The sequence below is a fragment of the Podarcis melisellensis genome (genome assembly GCF_964234715.1).
Source record: "Podarcis melisellensis genome assembly, chromosome: 13".
Taxonomy (NCBI): Eukaryota; Metazoa; Chordata; class Lepidosauria; order Squamata; family Lacertidae; genus Podarcis; species Podarcis melisellensis.
This window is the reverse complement of record NC_138545.1, coordinates 26330557-26350362: the sequence shown is the minus strand read 5'-3', so window position 1 is coordinate 26350362 and position 19806 is coordinate 26330557. Positions and strand designations below refer to the sequence as shown.

Sequence of the window (19806 nt, the reverse complement as noted above, 5' to 3'; positions counted from 1 at the left end):
ATGTGTTTATTTATTTAATAGATGGGGGGATGTTCACAAGAATTAAAATCAAGTCAGTAAAATCTTCTGTGCAATGTAGAGTGAAAGAAAAATATATTAGGGACATAGCAAGTTGCCTTATACTAAGTTAGAGCACCAGTACAACTAGCTCATATTGTCAATTATTATTATTATTATTATTATTATTATTATTATTATTATTATTATGCCACCAATCCTGCTGGGTTTTCCCAGCTACTCTGGGTGGCTTTCAGCAAAAGTTTAAAAGTACATTAAAACATCAATCAATAAAAACTTCCCTAAACAGGGCTGCCTTCAGATGTCGTCTAAACATCAGGTAGTTGTTTATTTCTTTGACATCTGGTTGGAAGGCGTTCCACAGGGCAGGCACCACTACCGAGAAGGCCCTCTGCCTGGTTCCCTGTAACTTTTCTTCTTGCAGTGAGGGAACCGCCAGAAGGCCCTCGGCACTGGACGTCAGTGTCCGGGCATAATGATGAGGGTGGAGATGCTCCTTCAGGTATACTGGGCTCAAGCCATTTAGGGCTTTAAAGGTCATCATCAACACTTTGAATTGTGCTCAGAAACATACTGGGAGCCAATGTAGGTCTTTCAAGACCGGTGTTATGTGATCTCGATGGCTGCTCCCAGTCACCAGTCTAGCTGCCGCATTCTGGATTAGTTGTAGTTTGCGGGTCACCTTCAAAGGTAGTCCCACATAGAGTGCATTGCAGTAGTCCAAGTGGGAGATAACCAAAGCATGTACCACTGTGCCCAACTTCCAGGACATGCACTCAGAGAACTGGGTCTTCCCAATAGGTTGCCCGGAGCCAGGGATAGTCTTCAAACAACAACTAAACCTGCCTCCTCGATAATGATGTGGTCTGGTCTTAGCATAACTCCTCCTCCTACCTGAGATCATGGAGATCGGGTGTCCCAGTGCATCCCTCCCCCCCCTCCGTGGAACCTGCCTCAGACATTCTGTCGGCTGAGGCCCACTCCCAGGCAGCCCTGACCCTCTCCCTTTAAGACAGAACTATACAAAACTACACAAACTATTCAAAAAGAAAAAAAAGAATTTTAAAAATAATAATAAAAAAATACTATACTAAAATTAAACCAATCCCCGTTGACCAGCAGAAGCTCTTCAGGGTTTCAGAGAAGTGTCTTTTTTGCACAAGTTCTGCAGTGAGGTTAGATGACATCATTGCACATGTATTTATTTCACATTCATGCCAGTTTATTTGCAGGGAGGTTATAAGACAATGCACTCAGCAATTGTTATCGCACACTTTCCAGTAAGTTTTCCTCTCCTTATCAGAAAAAGTCCTTTAAAAAAAACAAAACAAAAGTGAGTTCATTGCAAAGAACATCAAATGAACTTTAATTGAACTTTAATAGTGACAGCTGGAAGTGCCCTAATTGCATATTTCCATGCGCCATATCTTTGAAAAAAACTTTACAAGCTTTCCTGGAAACCCAAATTTTTTTTTGCCTATGTTTAGTAAATGTCATTTGCCTTTTCCCCAATGATCTAATACAGCATCTTAGACTGGTACAGGATAAAACTGTTTGACACTATATACTATCTACTCCACCAGGAAAAGCTTTGCATTCATCTGTAATGCAGACTGCAGACTGTTGGTGAAAACAGTCAAGTCTTGCCAATCAGAAAACATTTTTTTCCCCAGTGCAGACTTAATTTTGGCACAATGATTTATTTACAATCTATCCTCCAAAAAGGAAAAGGGTTTCTCATTTTTCAACTGTTGCCATGCAAAATCTGAATTTGGTGGGATCCTTCAAAGGAAAGCATGGTAAGTCCTTGTGTGCTGATATGAATCTTTGTTACTTAGAAGTGCAATTAGAGAAAATAAAGTGAAATGCAAATATGATATAAAATGCTTCAAATATGCTGTTTGTTATTATGTATATTTACTAGAAAGTGGGTTCTATGGAGTTCAGTAGAACTTTCTTCCAATTTAGCAACCTTCATACAGTATCTATCTATTCCAATGCAGAGGCCATATGGCACTATTTACACTGATTAGAACAAGATTTAAAAATATTCAATAAAACTGCTGAAAATAAAGGAAAAAATGTATATTTGTTTTCTGGGAAGAATAGAACAAAATATATAATAAATTCAATACTTTTGCAGCACACCATGAACACCATTGTACTCATCAAATTATAAATAATTTGTTTTTTATGCTTTTAAATAAATAACAAACATTTTTCACTTGTTTGCCACTGAAATTTATGAAAAGCTATTTGGAAAGTAGATTTATTTATCTATTTAGGAAAGGGCATTTATACAAATTATGAAATAAGACTTTGGTCTTATCCATCAGGGCTTTTAAAAACACTCTTATGATTCAGAAGATCTTTCTGTGGATCTAACCTATTGACATTGCAACCTTTAGTTCATAACTACAAAAAAAACACAAAACCCTTCTACTGAACTCAGTATACAGACTTACACAGGATGGAAGCAATTCTAGTCATTACATCAAGTTAAATGAATGTACTCAGATAAAAATATATGGAAATGCTGGAGTGCTGGGGCTGTCCCATAGAAAGGCTGAATTAAAAACAGAGCAATAACTTCTTTTTTTCCTGGAGAAGCATGGGCTTTTAATTTTATTCTTAAATGCTAGTCCCTCCTGGAGCACAAGGGGCTTTTTAACTTGTAAAGTACAATCATACAATCATATGCATGTTAATTTGGAAGTAAATCATGCTATGTGTTCTGTAGGGCTTTCTTCCAAGTCATAGGATTACACTGATGCTATTGATTGATTGATTGATTGATTGATTATTACTTATTTTATCATGTTACATCTAGTTAGTACCTCCGACTGGTATTTGATCCAGTGGGGTGAGAAAGAGTCAATTTTCAGTGACTGCCCCTTTCCTTTGCACCCTGCTGCACTACATCCCACAACATTTTGAAGCTCTGCCAACTCTCTGGAGCATATATTTGGAAGTGCAGGGATTTGGGAGAGATGAGAAGTGACCAACAAAAATGTTTAAATATAAGGGAGGGGAGAGAAGGTTTGCTCTTCTGCCGACTGGACTGAGGGAGTCAGGCACAGGTGGCTTTTATGCATGGCTCGCTGGCTTTTCACTTTGCATTGATGACACTGATCCTCATTTTGGGCCAGGGCTGTGTGGCCACCCTATGTGTTGTGAAATTAGGATTTGTTTGTCTCAAGCTGCATCACTTTTTGCTTAATCTGCACTGAGGTGGGGGCTAGGGAAGCTTGCTATATCTACTGAATGTCCCAGAAAATTAGATTGTAAAAAACCCTCATATTTTGAAACAAACAAAACTAATTTGGGTGCTGGGTTCTTTTTGTAATCACTGTAAGTGTTTTTTTCTATGCAGAACAGGCATTCAATCACGGAGAGACAGAACCAATCCAGTGTTAGAGATTTCATTCTTCTGGGCTTCCCAACACCCCTGGAATTCCAAATCTTGCTCTTCACATTGTTCCTCATTGTCTACATTTTGGTTTTGTCTGAGAACGTCATCATAATGCTGACAGTCTGGGTGAACAGCAACCTCCACACTCCCATGTACTTCTTTCTGTGGAACTTGTCCTTTTTAGAGATCTGGTACATCACTGTCACCCTGCCAAAGGCTATAGTGAACTTTGTGATAGAGAGCAATCTGATCTCCTTTGTGGGATGCATGATGCAACTCTATTTCTTCCTGGCATTGGGCTGCACTGAGTGTGTCCTCCTTGCCGTCATGGCCTATGACCGCTACGTTGCCATCTGCTACCCTTTGCGCTACCAGGTAATCATGACACGAACTCTCTGTATCCAGCTGGCAGCTGGATCATGGATGAGTGGCTTTTTCATCTCAACGTGGAAAGTCCTCCTAATATCTCAGTTGACATACTGTGGTCCCAATATCATAAATCACTTCTTCTGTGATGTATCCCCTCTTCTGAACTTGTCTTGCACTGATATGTCCATGTCTGAGCTGACAGATTTCATATTAGCTTTGTTTATCCTGCTGACTCCCCTTTGTGTCACCATCATGTCCTACATTTATATCATCTCCACCATCCTACGCATTCCCTCAGCCAAAGGCCGCCAGAAAGCATTCTCCACTTGTGCATCTCACCTCACTGTGGTAGTGATCTTCTACTCTGCCAGTATTTTCATCTATGCCCGCCCCAGGGCCATCAGCTCCCTCAATTCGAGCAAACTTGTTTCACTTCTTTATGCTGTCATAGTCCCCCTTTGCAACCCGATTATTTACTGTCTCAGGAACAATGAAGTGAAACAAGCACTGAAGAAAACCCTGTTGCAGAAGCCATAATGAAGCCTTTTTATGGCCAGGGCTGGATTTAGGTTTGATGAGGCCCTAAGCTGCTGAAGATAATGGGGCCCTTTATATTTCCAGCTGTCCTTCGTCAACAACAAATTGTTGCAGTTTTTTTGTGTTGAATATATGCTATATGGTAATTTAAGGACCTAATAGGTATCTAAAGCCATTTGCCACTGTTCCTGTATATAGGTTTTATTTTATTTGTTTTTTTTAATCTTATAGCTTGTTTAGCTTCTACATAAATCCGGCACTGCTTATGACTGATATGGAGACTGCTATTAGCACAGAATACCATAGCCTGAGTGGTGCCCCTTACTAGACACGTGTCACACCTGTGCTAAGGAAACTTCACAGGTTGTCTATTAAGTACCAAGCCAGATTTAAAGTTATGTTACTAAAATATAAAGCCCTAAACAGCTCTGGACTATGTTATCTGAAAGAACCAATTACCCTCCATTAAGCTCAGCAAATGGAACACATTTAGCCTTTCCATGAACTTCTGGTTATCAACTTCTGGTGATGCAGAGACAGACCTTGTGTCTGGTGGCACTGGTGTTATGGAAAGCACTCCCTGCTGAAATACAAGAGGACACACCTATATTAGCATTGCACTGGGCTTTGAAGACACAGACATTCCCTTGGTCTCTCAAAATGTTTTTCAAGCACTGTATTGTTTTAATGGGATTGTTTTACTGCATGTTTTAATGATGGAGGTTTATGTTTCAATGTTTTATTGTGTGTGTAACAACAACAACAACAACAACAACCAACAATTTATTTATACTCCACCCATCTGGCTGGGTTATGGATTAATTATGTATGTTTATATTTTAATATTTGTACAATTGGTTTTTATACTTGTAAACCACTTAGAAACCTATTTTGGCATTTGGTTCTATACAAATTTAACAAAAGCAACCAACAACAATAATCCAGGGAAGAGTTCAGATTTAATGTTACAGAGAAGTAAGTAGCAGGCTGCTCTTGCCTACTAAAAAGGCAAGCACAGCTGTTTTTTGAAGCAGCCAGGGAGTGCAGAAGCCTTTTTGACTTAAGGGTCACATTCTAAAGGTTAAATGCTGGTAGTGTGCAGGGCCAAATCTAAAAGTTGGGGTGGGGAGGAAGCCACCTACAAAGCCCATAGAGACATCCATACACTTCTCCCCTTCAATCACATCAATATTCCATTAATTCACACATTTAGATGTTTAACGTATCCTGAAACAATGAAAAAACCAATTGCACAAATATTAAATAATAAACATCCATAATTAATCCATAACCCAGCCAGATGGGTGGAGTATAAATAAATTGTTGTTGTTGTTGTTGTTGTTGTTGTTGTTGTTGTTACACACACAATAAAACATTGAAACATAAACCTCCATCATTAAAAGCTGGGAAAGAGCAACCAATTAAAGTCTGGATGAACAGGTAGCTCTTAAGCAGGTATGAAAAGCTCATCACAGTGCCTGCAGCTGGTCAGTTGCTTTAATGTATTGCTTGTGAACCTTGTATAAACATCTTGTGAACTCTTGGAAACATACTGTGTCTACTGAACATAATGGAACAGCAATGTTCTGATGTATTAGCAACATATAGTGGTACCTTGGTTTGTAGCTGTTTTGGATTACAACCGTTCTAGATTACAACCACGTCAAACCCAGAAGTGTGTGTCCCTTTTTTGGATTACAACTCATTTGGGAGGGGGGGGGTTACAACCTTTTTTTTTTATTTTGGAGGCCCCATTGGTGAAAGTGGACCTCCAGAACGGATTATGGTTGTAAACCAAGGTACCACTGTGCTAGAAGGGTTTGGAGAGTTTCTCTACACAGCAGTTGTCTTCTACACATAAAATATTTCCATAAATTTTGATAAGTGAATCGATTACTATGTGGGGCTTGTCTTGCCCTGGATCTGAAATTTGCAGCAAGTGTGGAATGCTGTGGCCAACATGTAGCACCTCTGCTCAGAGACCTGCGCTAGTTGCCAATCAGTTACTGGGTCAAGTTCAGGGTGTTACTATTAGTACATAAAGCCCCTAGAAGACTGGGACCAGTTTATGGGTGAGATTGCATTACCCCATATATACCCACTTTACTGCTTCGAGCACTTGCAAGAAATTGATCTTTCAGTGTGGCAGCACCCAAGCTTTGGAATTTGCTTTTTGTTCACACTGTTCACCTCAGAAGGCACCTTCATTCCAGTGCCTACCATTTCTTTTCTTTTTTCTTTTCTTTTCTTTTTTTTTTTTTTTGGCAAGCCTATTCAGATATGTAAAAGCTAATGGGTGCCTTAATCTGGCTTTAGCCCATTGTTGTTTCCCCCTGTAGGTTATGTTAGGAGACACATATGTTACACAGGCAACATATAGTGAATGAAACCTCCTCAACTTCTATTCTTAGCTATATGTAATTTCTACGCAACTTCCTTCCAGAAGTTAGCTAACCTTTTGAAGATACACATGAAAAAGACACACATGAAAAATACATCTTTGTTTCTCAAAATCTAAGGCTGTGGCTCTCTGGAAACTGAGTTCAGTGGAATTAAGACTACCATCCATTGCAAACATACCAGGTATGTTTATACTGAGTGGTATAAAACTGAGTCATATTCAGAATAGGGATGCAAAAGAAATTCAACTGATCCAGAATGCAGCAAATCGATGCAGCTATTTCTTCAAAATTTTCTCTTCCCTGAATTTTGCAATGCAGTTCTCCAACAAAGCAATGTTTATATTGTATACATTGGGGGAGGGGTGCATTAAATTGTATATACCAGCAATATAAAATGCATTATATTAGAGGAATTTATATATTAGTTAATACTATTCAGAGGAGACCCAATGAAATTAACAAAAATGTCTACTTCAGTTTCATTGATTTCAATGAACTTTGTAGGATTTGAGCCATGCAGAGCATCTGGCTACACACCAGTTTAAGTACTCAGCACCATAGCCCTTAGGATAGTCTTGTTATTGCTGCAGTCAGATGTTAACGTATGCATGTGTGTTTGTCCACACACGCGCGCGCACACACACACGCATGCACGCACGCACACACACATTAAATTTAATTTTGGAAATGTCTTATGAGTATCTTGGTTTGTTAGAGAGGTTCTGGAAGGCATTTTACTTGAAGAAGTTAAAAGCTACTGGCTACTTATTCCAGAAGGCTGGAGATGCAACCCTAAAAGCCTGTTTTCTTGTACATATTAAGCATACCTGTGGGACATGCAGTACTCTTAGCATTGCTTTTTGCAGCAACGCTTCCCCCCATCGCCAGCCCCAGAGGATGGGGCGCCTTCCCGCTACTCTCCGACCCAGCTTTGAGGCTGGCGGTGGGGGAAAGCAGCGCTTCCCCCCATCACCAGCCCCAGAAGATTGGGGGGCAGCAGGAAGGTGCGCAACACCTTCCCGCTACTCTTCAACCCGGCTTTGAGGCTGGCGGTGGGGGAAAGCAGTGCTTCCCCTCATCGCCAGCCCCACAAGCTGGGTCGAAAAGCTGGCAGGAGCCGCACAGCCTTTAAAGAGCGCAACACTCTTGGGGGCTTTTCCCCAAGGAGGGAGAAGGGACTGACTGGCCGAGTCCGTCCCTTCTCCCTCCTGTGGGCTTCTGCTGGCTTTTCTACGAGGTGGGGGAATTCCTGTCCGCTGCTCCCAGAGCTGCGGGGGGGGGGTCATATTTTTTCCTGGATTTCCCCCCTGAAAGCAAGGTGCGCCCTATGGGCTGGTGCGCCCTATAGGGCGAAAAATACGGTAGCATATATTCAACACAAAAAACCCCCAGCAACAATTTGTTGTTGACCAAGGACAGCTGGACATATAAGGGGCCCCATTACCTTCAGTAACTTAGGGCCTCATCAAACCTAAATCCAGCCCTGATTTTATCTCATCATGTTTTCTAGGGACTTTGTGTTACACTCTCACATTACTTACATCAACTGTGCATAGTTAAACTGTGGAATTTGGGGGGAAATTGTATTGAAATTGTCTTAATTTTTGGCTCATTTGATAAAATTTGGAAAATCAATAAAAAGGATTTGTCCACTCTGAAGAAAAAACAGCTATGGAATTTGGACCCACAACATGCAATAATGGCCACCAATATGGATGACTTTAAAAGAGGAAACAAACAAAAAAAATTCCTTCCAGTAGCACCTTAAAGACCAACTAAGTTAGTTCTTGGTATGAGCTTTCGTGTGCATGCACACTTCTTCAGTGTATCTGAAGAAAAATTCCTGAAAAAAAAATTTCCTGAAAAAAAAATTCCTTCCAGTAGCACCTTAAAGACCAACTAAGTTAGTTCTTGGCATGAGCTTTCGTGTGCATGCACACTTCTTCAGTGTATCTGAAGAAGTGTGCATGCACACGAAAGCTCATACCAAGAACTAACTTAGTTGGTCTTTAAGGTGCTACTGGAAGGAATTTTGTTTTGTTTTGACTATGGCAGACCAACACGGCTACCTATCTATAACTTTAAAAGAGGACTAGAGTAGTAGTGGACCTTGAGGTCTCAAATTTCAATGGCACCTTATGCGGCTTCAAAATTTGGCACTTTCACAGACAGGAAAGAAGAAAAAGCTTTATGGAAATTCTGGCCAATAGATTTCAGCACAGAACTAGTTATATCTAGGAGTTTGATGTCCCTGGATGTACAGGAGCAGTCTACATGTATTTCCCACACATTTCTTGGATGTCTTCTGCTACTTTACATTTAGAGAGAGAGAGAGAGAGAGAGAGAGAGAGAGAGAGAGAGAGAGAGTAAAACCCAAATGACAAATTTTGTTTTCTTGTGAGTGCTTTCAAAAACCAGTATCTTAAAATGTGCAACAAATTTAATCTACATGTATAAACTTCCTTGTTGTTAATTTATCTGTATAGCAGATCTATAGCCAGCACACTGCAAAACCCCTCACTGTTATGCAGATGTTTATTTTACACTTAGAAAATGTTACATCTGCTCTGCATTTCCGAACATAGTAACACTCTGGGGACTGAGTCTGAAGTGAGCACCATTTACTTAAAGAGAGAAAACTATTACAAGAAACAAGAACACAATCCCACTGAGGTAAGTTCTCCCCACTTTAAATACATTTATAGATACATTCATGTATTTCAGTGGGAGAAGGCAAAATCCCTGAAGATCTTGATTTAACTATGAATAGAAGGTGCACAGCTTTGAAGTAAAGAGCTTTCAGAGTCATGCAAATGTACAGTTTGTACACCATCCTTGGATTAACGGAGGTGAGAGATGATTCTTGATGATATAACCACCATAACTAATCATAGTAATGTTGTAGCATGTATATGAATAGATTTTCTAAAATTATTACAGACAGTTGAAACTGATAATTATTGTGTGCTACACAAATTTCCTATTTTAAATTTCTGCTCCATAGCTAGGAGCTGCAATATTTTGAAACAAGGTACATCCACATTTTTTATTCTTTTTATTCTGAAGCTTTTGACATTATTGGATGAGAGATGGTGAATCCTTTGAAGAAGGGTTTGGATCATCTTTGCATAAGTAATTTCTGACATATCTCCACGTCTGCTAAAAGGGAAATAGGTAATGCAAACTGGCTTTTTAAAAAGCATATAACTGCATGTTTTCATATTTATTTTTTTCATTAGCTATTACGGAGGCTGCTGAAGAGAAAGAGTAGTAGCCATTATATTTTCTAGGCATGAAATGCACTTCTTAACTACATTTACAGTCATGTTTTGGAACAATACATAGAGTAAGTTATTTATAAGAGAAATGCAACAAATTGTGTACTTGGAACCTGCACTGTACATGAGGATCATTTGTCAGTCCTTGAAGCAGAATGTGAATGCCCACACTCCACATGGGGTAATAAAAATGATAGTTGCTGAAGGCCCTGCATGTGCATCAGAGCTGTGAAAGGAAATGATATGTGGACTTGGAGAGAACCCTCAGCTCCAGTTCAAAGGTACATGGCATCTGGGAAGTAGACAAAAGTGTACCACACCATGCTTCTAGTAGTCACATTTGCTTGTTTCTCCAGATGGTGTGTCCCCCCACCCCCACCCCAATCTTGAAAAACAGTCTGATATTAGCCTTGAGCAGAAACTGTAATTTTGAGAAAAGAATTATTAGCAGGATGGAAAATTCCTTGTTCTTCTCCTGGTCAATGTATCTTATTTAAAACTGGAGAAGAACCATTGGGGATCACAGTGCGTAGAAAATACCAAAAACCAACTGACTACCATAAGAAATGTGTATATGCAGCTGATATTAATCAAGTCATTGGCTGCATGTATGAAATACAGTTAAACTTTGGAACTACTCTCTGGTAATTCAAACACAATATTTTTCCACAGACACATCTCCAATGATGACTCTCTAATCCACTGAGATACTGCTTGAGTTGTTCCTTCTCTCCTATTCATATTGTATGAATAAGAAGAAAGGAGCCCTATGGGGTGTATGGCTTTCATGAGTTTTGGATTGTATGCATGTGCTGAACTCAATGCTTTGTCTGCCACAGAGCCACATCAACTAACATAATGATTCTATAATGAGCTCCTCTTTGGGGGGAGAATAGGTCTCTTTTTTCATTTTACAAAAAACAACAACATGAAGCACATTGAAAAGATTTGCATATTGTGAGCACTGACAATACTGTCTGCATCTAGGGGTAGTCAATATTTTGTATGATGTTCTGTCTAGGAACATAGAAAAATAAAGATCTTTCTTATGCTCACTCACACAACTAATCTATCTAGCTCAGTATTGTCTACCCACTGATCTTCAACTGGTCAGGACCTACTACTCAGTCATGACCTGATCCAGGAGCACTACCACCATGCAGTTGTAAGGTAACATATGAAGAGATGGGTACCCAAATGCATGTTTCGGTTAAAAGTGGGTCCTGAGTCTGAAAAGGCTAAAGATAACTGGCAGCAGATGTCCAGGATCTCAGGTACTTAGCCCTTTCTGGAGATGCTGAACCTGGGACCTGTTGTAGTCAAATCAGATGAACAAGAGCTATCAATCACAGGCAAGAGAGGACTCAATCATGTTATCCCTGGCTTGCAGTTGGAATAATACAGCACAGCAAGTGAAGCACCACACTATTCTACTAATATGGGGAGATGGGGACCAATTTCCTAAACCAGTAAAAATGCCCACCAATTCATTTTCACTGGGCAAGGCAAGGTAACAGCACTGACAGTCTGATTTAGGAAAATATTATGAAGCCCATTTTAGAATGATGGTATAATACATTTGAAAAACCTCAGTTAAATGCAAGATTAATGAGGTCGCAGTGTGGCCATGTACAGCAGATGCATGTATTATACAAGATCTTGACATTTTGTCAAGTGTACATTTTGTGGCAAGCTTGGATCTGTTGCTTCACAATGAATGAATTTCAATATAGTGTAGATGCCATCTTTCCCAAGGCAGTGTAGAAAAATTACACACATTGAAAACTTACTTGCAGAATAAATAACAGAACAGTCAATATTAGGTGAAAACAGATATATTGTTATTATAGTTGTTACTGTATTCTAGATGTTGTTTATTTGACATTTTAAGGAGTCCACAGCACCATCTCTTGCAAAAATCTGTTCACACTTGCATTTGTCTTCCAGAACTGAAATAATTTCAAGAAAGACAAACCTTGCACTGTATTCATCGGTTCTTATTTTAAAAAGAGAGAAATAAAATGGTGTGGGAAATGGATAATGTTGCTGTTAACTGTGGATATCCAATAATATTTTATCATATGACATAGACAGCAATGGAGACAGAAGGCACAATTCTGCTTTAAAGCCCCCATCATAATTACAACCCATGTTCTTTATGGTCAAGAAAAGAAAATGGAAAACCACACAATGGTTACACAATTCATTTTAGCAGGTTTCCAAGGCAATATGGAACTACAGTGGGCTCTCTCTATTCTCTTCCTGCTGTTGTATGTCATTACCTTAATAGGAAATATTGGAATGATAACCATCATCACTACTGATGGCCAACTGCAAAGTCCTATGTACTTTTTCTTGAAAAACTTATCCTTCTTGGATGTCTGCTACTCTTCAGTCATCACTCCCAAAGCCATGCTGAGTTTTGCTACTGGAAACAAGGCCATTTCCTACAATGAGTGTGCCACTCAAATGTTTTTCTTCTCTCTCTTTGGGACCACTGAATGTTTTTTCCTTGCTGTGATGGCGTATGATCGGTTCACTGCCATCTGCAATCCGCTGCTTTACAATGTCACCATGTCCAAGAAGACCTGCACCCTTCTGGTGGCCATTTCCTACTGTTTGGGCTTTATCAATTGTTGCACACAAACAAGCCTTTCATTCAGCTTGTCCTACTGTGAGCCAGGGGAGATCAACCAGTTCTTTTGTGATGTCCCAGCAGTCATGAAGGCCTCTTGCTCAGACACTTTTGTAAATGAAATGGTGCTTTTGGGGATGTGTGGATTTATCATTATTATCACCTCCACAACTGTCCTAATCTCCTATGGCTACATAGTAGCCACAATCCTGCGCATACCTTCGGTGGAGGGGAGACACAAGGCTTTCTCAACCTGTACTTCTCATATCATGGCTGTAGTCTTGTTCTTTGGGACAGCTTTCTTTATGTACGGCCAACCTGGAGCTCTCGCTTCTCCTAACCAAGGTAAAGTGGTATCTGTCTTCTACACTATTGTCATCCCAATGTTGAACCCATTAATCTACAGCTTGAGGAACAAGGAGGTCAAAGATGCCTTGGGAAGACTGTTGAAAAGGTTCGCTTTCACCCAGTAAACACTATATTATATTTTTATGGTTGGTAGTGCACAACAATCAGTTTCTCCACTTGAGGCAAAATGGGAAGTGCTGCTTTGCCCTGTTGCTCTTGCCAACCCCGCCGCCTGCTCCTCCTCCTGCTGCTGCTGTGAGCCCTGCTATGTCCACTGCTGGCAGAGAAGCAGCACTGCTACCAGCACCAATTTGGGGCAAGAGCATGGCAATTTCAGATGAAATATTGCCACCAATGGACACACTCTTGCTCAAAATTGGTGCTGCTGGCAGCGGCGCTTCTCTGCCACTGGTGGAGGTGATGGGGCAGGCAAGACAGCCATGGGCATGCTTCCACCTGAAGCAATGCTATAATGGCTTAGGTCTCTCCCACACGCAAAAGATGACTCCGGCAGTAAATTATTTCAGATTTATTAGTCCAATAACAAGCCCTGGGTCAGAGCTCAACTAATCTTTGTCATCCTCAGAAAGCACAGTTGCCAGAACTAAGCCCTGCCCCTTCCTCCCAAGAGGAAAACCCCCACCTCCTGTTCCTTTCCTTTTCACACTTCTCGTAAAGTCTTGTGACCCTACGAGATTTTGGAGAGAACACTGCCGGTCTTCCTGTGTCTGAGTCATTATCTGAGCTGACAAGCTGCATACTTTCACTCTGGCTCTCCCTTCCATTACAGTGGTACCTCAGGTTAAGAACTTAATTCATTCTGGAGGTCCGTTTAGCTAATGAGGCCTCCTACTGCTGCCACACCGCTGCCGCATGATTTCTGTTTTCATCCTGAAGCAAAGTTCTTAACCTGAGGTACTATTTCTGGGTTAGCGGAGTCTGTAACCTGAAGCGTCTGTAAACTGAAGCGTGTGTAACCCGAGGTACCACTGTATCTCTGTGCTCAGAGATCAAGTTACTGCTGTTCTCTGCTGCTTCTCCCTCCCCCCTGTATTCCATTCTTCACTGCTCTCTCTCTCTATGTTATCGTCCTCCTTCCCTGTCAGTGAAGGAGCGTAACTGACAAATGGCCTCAACCCAACTGAGACGGCTCCAACAATAACATAGATAGTTGAATATGAGTCAAATTTTAAGGGTGACAAAGTTGCTTTGTGGGACACCTCTTTTTCTTCCAGCAACATTTTCTTTTCTTTTCTGACACTGCAATCTTTCTGTATTGTGTAGCAGGCGTGTGTGTGTGTGTGTGTGTGTGTGTGTGTGCTGGGAATGTGTCTGAGCCATGCTACAGAGCCCAGAAATAGTTCATTGGTTGCCCAGGCAATGTGATGGTGTCTTCCAGCAACTCTCTGTGAGTGTGGGGCAAGTATGTTTATCTGTAAATATAGATACACAGGCTAAACATGAAAGCTTTTACACTGTTTAACACACTTTCTGTCTTTAGTGTTGATTAGGCTACCTCAACTTGTTAGTAATACATTGTTAAGCTAGCATCTTCATATGTCAGAGATTGCCAACGTGCAACCTTCTAGATGTTGTTGGACTGCAACTCCCATTATCCCCAGCCAGCATAACCAAGAGTCAGGGATGTCCAGAGTTGCTGACCATGAATAATAAATGCTTCAATTTGTTCATTTCCCTGTTCTGTTCTTATTGCCTTTTGAACTGAATTTTGAATTATTATTCATATAATAGCATATGCATAATACACTCCACATTTCCTAATATATCAGTACATAAAGAGTACACATTTCCTAATATATCAGTACATACCACAATGCATGTAACTTTATTAATACTTTTTAAAATCATGTTGCAGAAATATAGTACTTTAGATATGTATTATACTTGCAATGAATGTGTTTTTGGAAATAATTTTGCATGTTAATCAGCCTTAAAAAAATAAAAACCCTTTCTATTGAGAGAATCGGGGGGAGTTTAGTTTTTAAAAAAGCAAAGCAAAGCAGAAGTAGAAGCAGCTCAGGCATATGAGGGTGTTTGATGGACATTTGTGGACAAAGCTCAGTTACATCAGGACTTCTAAAAACCATGTATAAATCCACTTAAAACTCATTCCTCCCCCATCTGTTGAAGTATCTCTTAAATTGTGGTATGTTTTAATCTTACAAAACAGAGCACATCTGGAAGCTAGTCCCACTAGGAGCTCTTGCATCTTGAAGCTTAGTGGTTCTCAAGAGATTGAGCTTGACTATGCAAGCAATTGTTCCCCAAGTGTTATGGGACTATTTACACATGCATTAACACTGAACACAGAAAGAACATTGTCGTGACTCGCTTGTTTCAGAGGTAGGTGCCGATATATAGTTTTAAGTGAAACAGAACAAAAGCTAATGTTTTCATTTCATTTTGATTCAAAATCTGACCCAATGGAGAATGTAATATCTTCTGTGGTAGGAGAGGAACATGGCACATTGCTCCGATGGAAGAGAGAGGAGGGCACTAGGTCCTTGAAAGCTCAATTAGTTCAGGGGAAAATGATCCAAAATATTTAAGAAGCAGGTTACTGGGACACCATAAAATGCTGCCACACTATGGGAAAAACTTTCAATGGTTGTTTCCTTAGAAGGACCAGATTTTCAAGCAGTAGGTTGCTTATCTCTGCAACTAAGTGAACATTTTCACACTTTAAAGGAAGTAACTGCAAATCAGCTTGACCTTGTAATGTAATCAGAAACACTTCATATTGTAAGAAATATCAAAGCAAGGTGAAACAACAACAAACTTGACAAGGTAAGAGTTGTACATAAGGAATTGGAGCATTTTGATGATGATGGTGAGCTGAGATCAATAAGAAAACCTCAGATTTATTCATTTTTACATATAGTGTAATCTGTTTTTATTAACTAATAATACATGCATACATTTTTTCATCCCTCACATTTCTTCTTCACAAGACAGTCTCTCATGTTGCCACAGTGGTTCAGTGGTAAAGCATGCCTAGGCTATCACCAGCATCTCCTCATAGGCCTGAGAATATCCCTTGCCCCAAACCCTGGAGTGTAGACAATACTGAGTTACATGAACCAATGTTCTAACTCAGTTATTAAAGTCAGGTGTCCATCTCCACTATTCAGATGCCAGTAATGTGTGTGTGTGTGTGTGTGTGTATTACTTGCAATGAATGCGTTTTTGAAAATAATTTGGCAAGTCAATCAGCCTAAAAAACCCACAACCCTCTCTGTTGAGAGAATCAGGGGGGAGTTTACTTTTTTAAAAAAGCAAAGCAGAAGTAGAAGTAGAAGCAACTCAGGCATAAGAGACTGTTTGATGGACATTTGTGGGCAAAGCTCAATTACATCCCTTGCTTGTTTATGTCCTTTTTCTATTAATTCATGTAACTACATGCTTATTTCAAGCAACTTCTCAAAATTTGAATTGATCCTCTATTTGGCTTTCCCCTCCTCATATATGTTTTAATATCAGGCAATCAGCAGAGGTTTCCATGGATGTTTATTGTACTGATACATATTGAACTTTTCATTTTCTATGTTTTCCCTTTTGGTCTTTTTTGTTAGACAACTGGCTAGTCATTCACAGGGCATTATCTTTGTTTTAGTGTGTACTAAGACTCAAAATCACCATTAGACACTGTATTCATCCTGATGACGATTTAATCCAATGGTGTGACTCAACTGACTACAAGACATCCATCAACGGAATGGGAAGCAATTATATATTTTTTTTTGTGATTCTCCCCTCTCCCTGCATCCCACACACCAATAAATATGTTCCAGAGCATCAGGTAGATATAGTAAAATAAGAGGCTGCAGGAGAGCAGAAACTCATTGAAAAATTATTCACTCCCCATTCCAGTGATGGAAGTTTTCCAATCAGCTGTATGACATTGCTGGATTAATTATCATTATCACCATCTCATTACTTACTTTTATTGATGTCTTTAGAACTTAAAAACTCCTAATAGTTTCTGGATTGTGGAGCTTTGTTGATTATTGTAATTGCTTAATCATGAATCAATACTTGTTATGAGAATTCCTTCCACCTTGTTTGTTCTGAGGTACTTAAGCTTCACTAAAATGTCAGTAAGATGCAATCCAGTGGTTCCTGGATGATTTTGGGCCACTACCTCATTGGTTCCATAAACTCATACACCATACCCTACGAAAATCATCATTCAGAACTGTGGTTTCCATGATCCATTAAAGAAGATGATAATATAATAAAATCAAAGCAGTAACAATTAATTTCACATTTATTCAAAATCTAGTTAAGACCGGTGTGTATTTGTTGTTGTTAGCCCAATGATGCATTCTCTTTAAGTCACTTTTCTTGCTTTCTTTTTTTAAAAAACAATCAAATTAAAACTATTTAGTTTAATTAATTCAACAACATTATTCAACTTGATCCAGTGATACCAGTGATACCACCTTTTCAAAGTTTGATAGTCATTTACACCTCCAGCATCCACCTGTCACCCCTTGGCTTTTAGTGCTAATATAGGGAATCCCCCACAAGGGGCAGTACTACCACCTCCTTTAGGAACCACTGTTGTGTAATCTCTCTCTCTCCCTCTCTTCCTTTGTATTCCCATTCAGGTTTCTGTTACTATAATTTTACAAAGCAGCTATATTTCTGTTGCAAAGTAGCAGTAGAGTGCTCCTATGCCTTTGGAATCCACACTGTGAGGATTGCATACTCAAGCTCTAATTTCTGAAGTTTGCAAATACAAATACAAGGATATTTGAAGACATTTTCCCCTGACTTTCCACCTTGTAATAACTAAGCTATGGGAAACCATACTGAGGTCACTGAATTTATATTGGTGAGCTTTAAGGGTCAGCCACAAATGCAAATAGTTTTCTTATTACTTTTTTTGCTGATGTACACCATCACTCTGGTGGGAAATGCTGGTATGATCTTAATCACCAGTTCCGATTCTAAACTCCATACTCCTATGTACTACTTTCTAAAGAACCTGTCCTTCTTGGATATTTGCTACTCTTCAGTCATCACTCCCAAAGCCATGGTGAGCTTTGCAACAGGGGACATGGCCATTTCCTACAATGGATGTGCAACCCAGATGTTCTTCTTCTCTCTCTTTGGAACCACAGAGGCCTTTTTCCTGGCTGTGATGGCATATGATCGATTCATTGCTGTCTGTAGCCCACTTCTCTACCATACCATTATGTCCAAGAAGAGGTGTATGTGTCTTGTGTGCATCTCTTACTTCTTTGGTTGTGTCAACTGCTGCACCCAAACCGGGTTTACATTTAGTTTGGCATTTTGTGGCCCAACTCATGTAAACCACTTCTTTTGTGATGTCCCAGCGGTCATGAAGGCCTCCTGTTCAGACACATTTGTGAATGAAATGGTGCTCCTTGTAGTCTGTGGTCTCATCATTGTAAGCACAGCCATAATTGTCCTAGTATCTTACATTTACATTGTTACTACCATCTTGCACATACCGTCTGGCAAAGGGAGACACAAAGCTTTCTCAACTTGCACTTCCCATTTGATGGCAGTAAGCTTATTCTTTGGGACAGTCTTCTTTATGTATGCCCAACCTGGGGCCATGTCCTCTCCAAATCAAGGAAAAGTGGTGTCAGTTTTCTACACAGTTGTCATTCCAATGTTAAATCCGATCATCTATAGCCTAAGGAACAAGGAGGTCAAACAGGCTCTGATCAGGCAACTCAAAAGGAAAGGCTTTGTCTGTTGATACAGAGTTTTTAGCTGTGTGTCTACTCAATAAGTAAATTTTACTGAGCACAATGGGACTTATTCCAATGTAAGAATGTATAGGACCCCTAGTTTGGCCCGCTATATTATAAGACTACCAATCTGAAGGAAAATTTGGATTTTTCCTGCTTGACAAGAAGAGCTCCAATTACATGCAAAGCACATGACACAAGAAAGCAGTTCAAATGAATCCATGCCAAATATATCAAGGAAACCAATCCAATGCAACACTCAAGAAAGTTTGCCAACCTAGACACACAGTGAAGTCAATATATGCATATAACTAAAGAAGCAGGTTTCTAAAAACCATTTTCCTTTGCCTTCCCCGCACCTTTTAGTGCAAACACACTCAATAAAAATAAATAAATAAATAAATAAATAAATGCTGTTGTGGCCTGCTTCTATTTATAGGCTGCTGCTTGGCACCAACAGAAGAAAGCCTTTCAGAGGACAATGTGCCCATTTGCTCGAAAAATGTTAGTCACAATTACTTTGGGAGGGAGGGAAGTAAACTAATAGGGGCTTACTTCTGAGTAGAATTGCTCAGATTGCCCTGTAATTCAACAATTTAATTGTGTCTTAAAAATCTGGGACAAAGAAAGATCTAAGGTCAATGCATTTATTGGATATGCCTAAAACAGTATCCTTTGAGGCTTAGTCTTTAATCTGGCACCTAACTTATATATGTGTGTGTGTGTGTGTGTGTGTGTGTGTGTGTGTGTAACAGAATGTTAAATCTGAAGTCAATAATATCTGAATAGGGATACTAAAATTTATTTTGTTCAAACATGATGCATTCAACATATATAATATGTAGGTATATACATATATCCACAACATACACCATGTACGTTTAATTGCTCTCAAGCAGTTAACTTTATGACACTGTGGGGAATAAATTAACCCTCAGGTCTGTAAGACTTCATTTATTATAAATTCTTTCAAATTCTACTGTTGAGGCTTTCTTGCAGAACAACTTGATGGGGTTGGACTTTCTGCCTACCCCATCCACCTCTTGGGTAAGTTTTATCA

At 39.7% G+C, this 19806-nt stretch overlaps 3 protein-coding genes across 3 annotated transcripts in view; all 3 read left to right on the top strand.

Moving 5' to 3' along the window:
• The window catches only part of LOC309354852 (vomeronasal type-2 receptor 26-like), a gene marked incomplete at both ends in the record, with an annotated part of 356212 nt that overhangs the window by 239181 nt on the left and 97225 nt on the right, over window positions 1-19806 (top strand). The window lies entirely within an intron of this gene.
• On the top strand, window positions 1777-13124 carry LOC309356107 (uncharacterized protein; the record flags this gene model as incomplete). The annotated part of the gene is made up of 3 exons (XM_081887286.1): window positions 1777-1817; window positions 3392-4320; window positions 12107-13124. Exons 1-3 carry the CDS (start codon window positions 1815-1817, stop codon window positions 13122-13124), a joined length of 1950 nt encoding a protein of 649 aa, XP_081743412.1. The 5' UTR covers window positions 1777-1814.
• On the top strand, window positions 17822-18754 carry LOC309356106 (olfactory receptor 9S13-like; the record flags this gene model as incomplete). The annotated part of the gene is made up of 1 exon (XM_081887285.1): window positions 17822-18754. The coding sequence occupies one exon, from the start codon at window positions 17822-17824 to the stop codon at window positions 18752-18754; it is 933 nt and encodes a 310-aa protein (XP_081743411.1).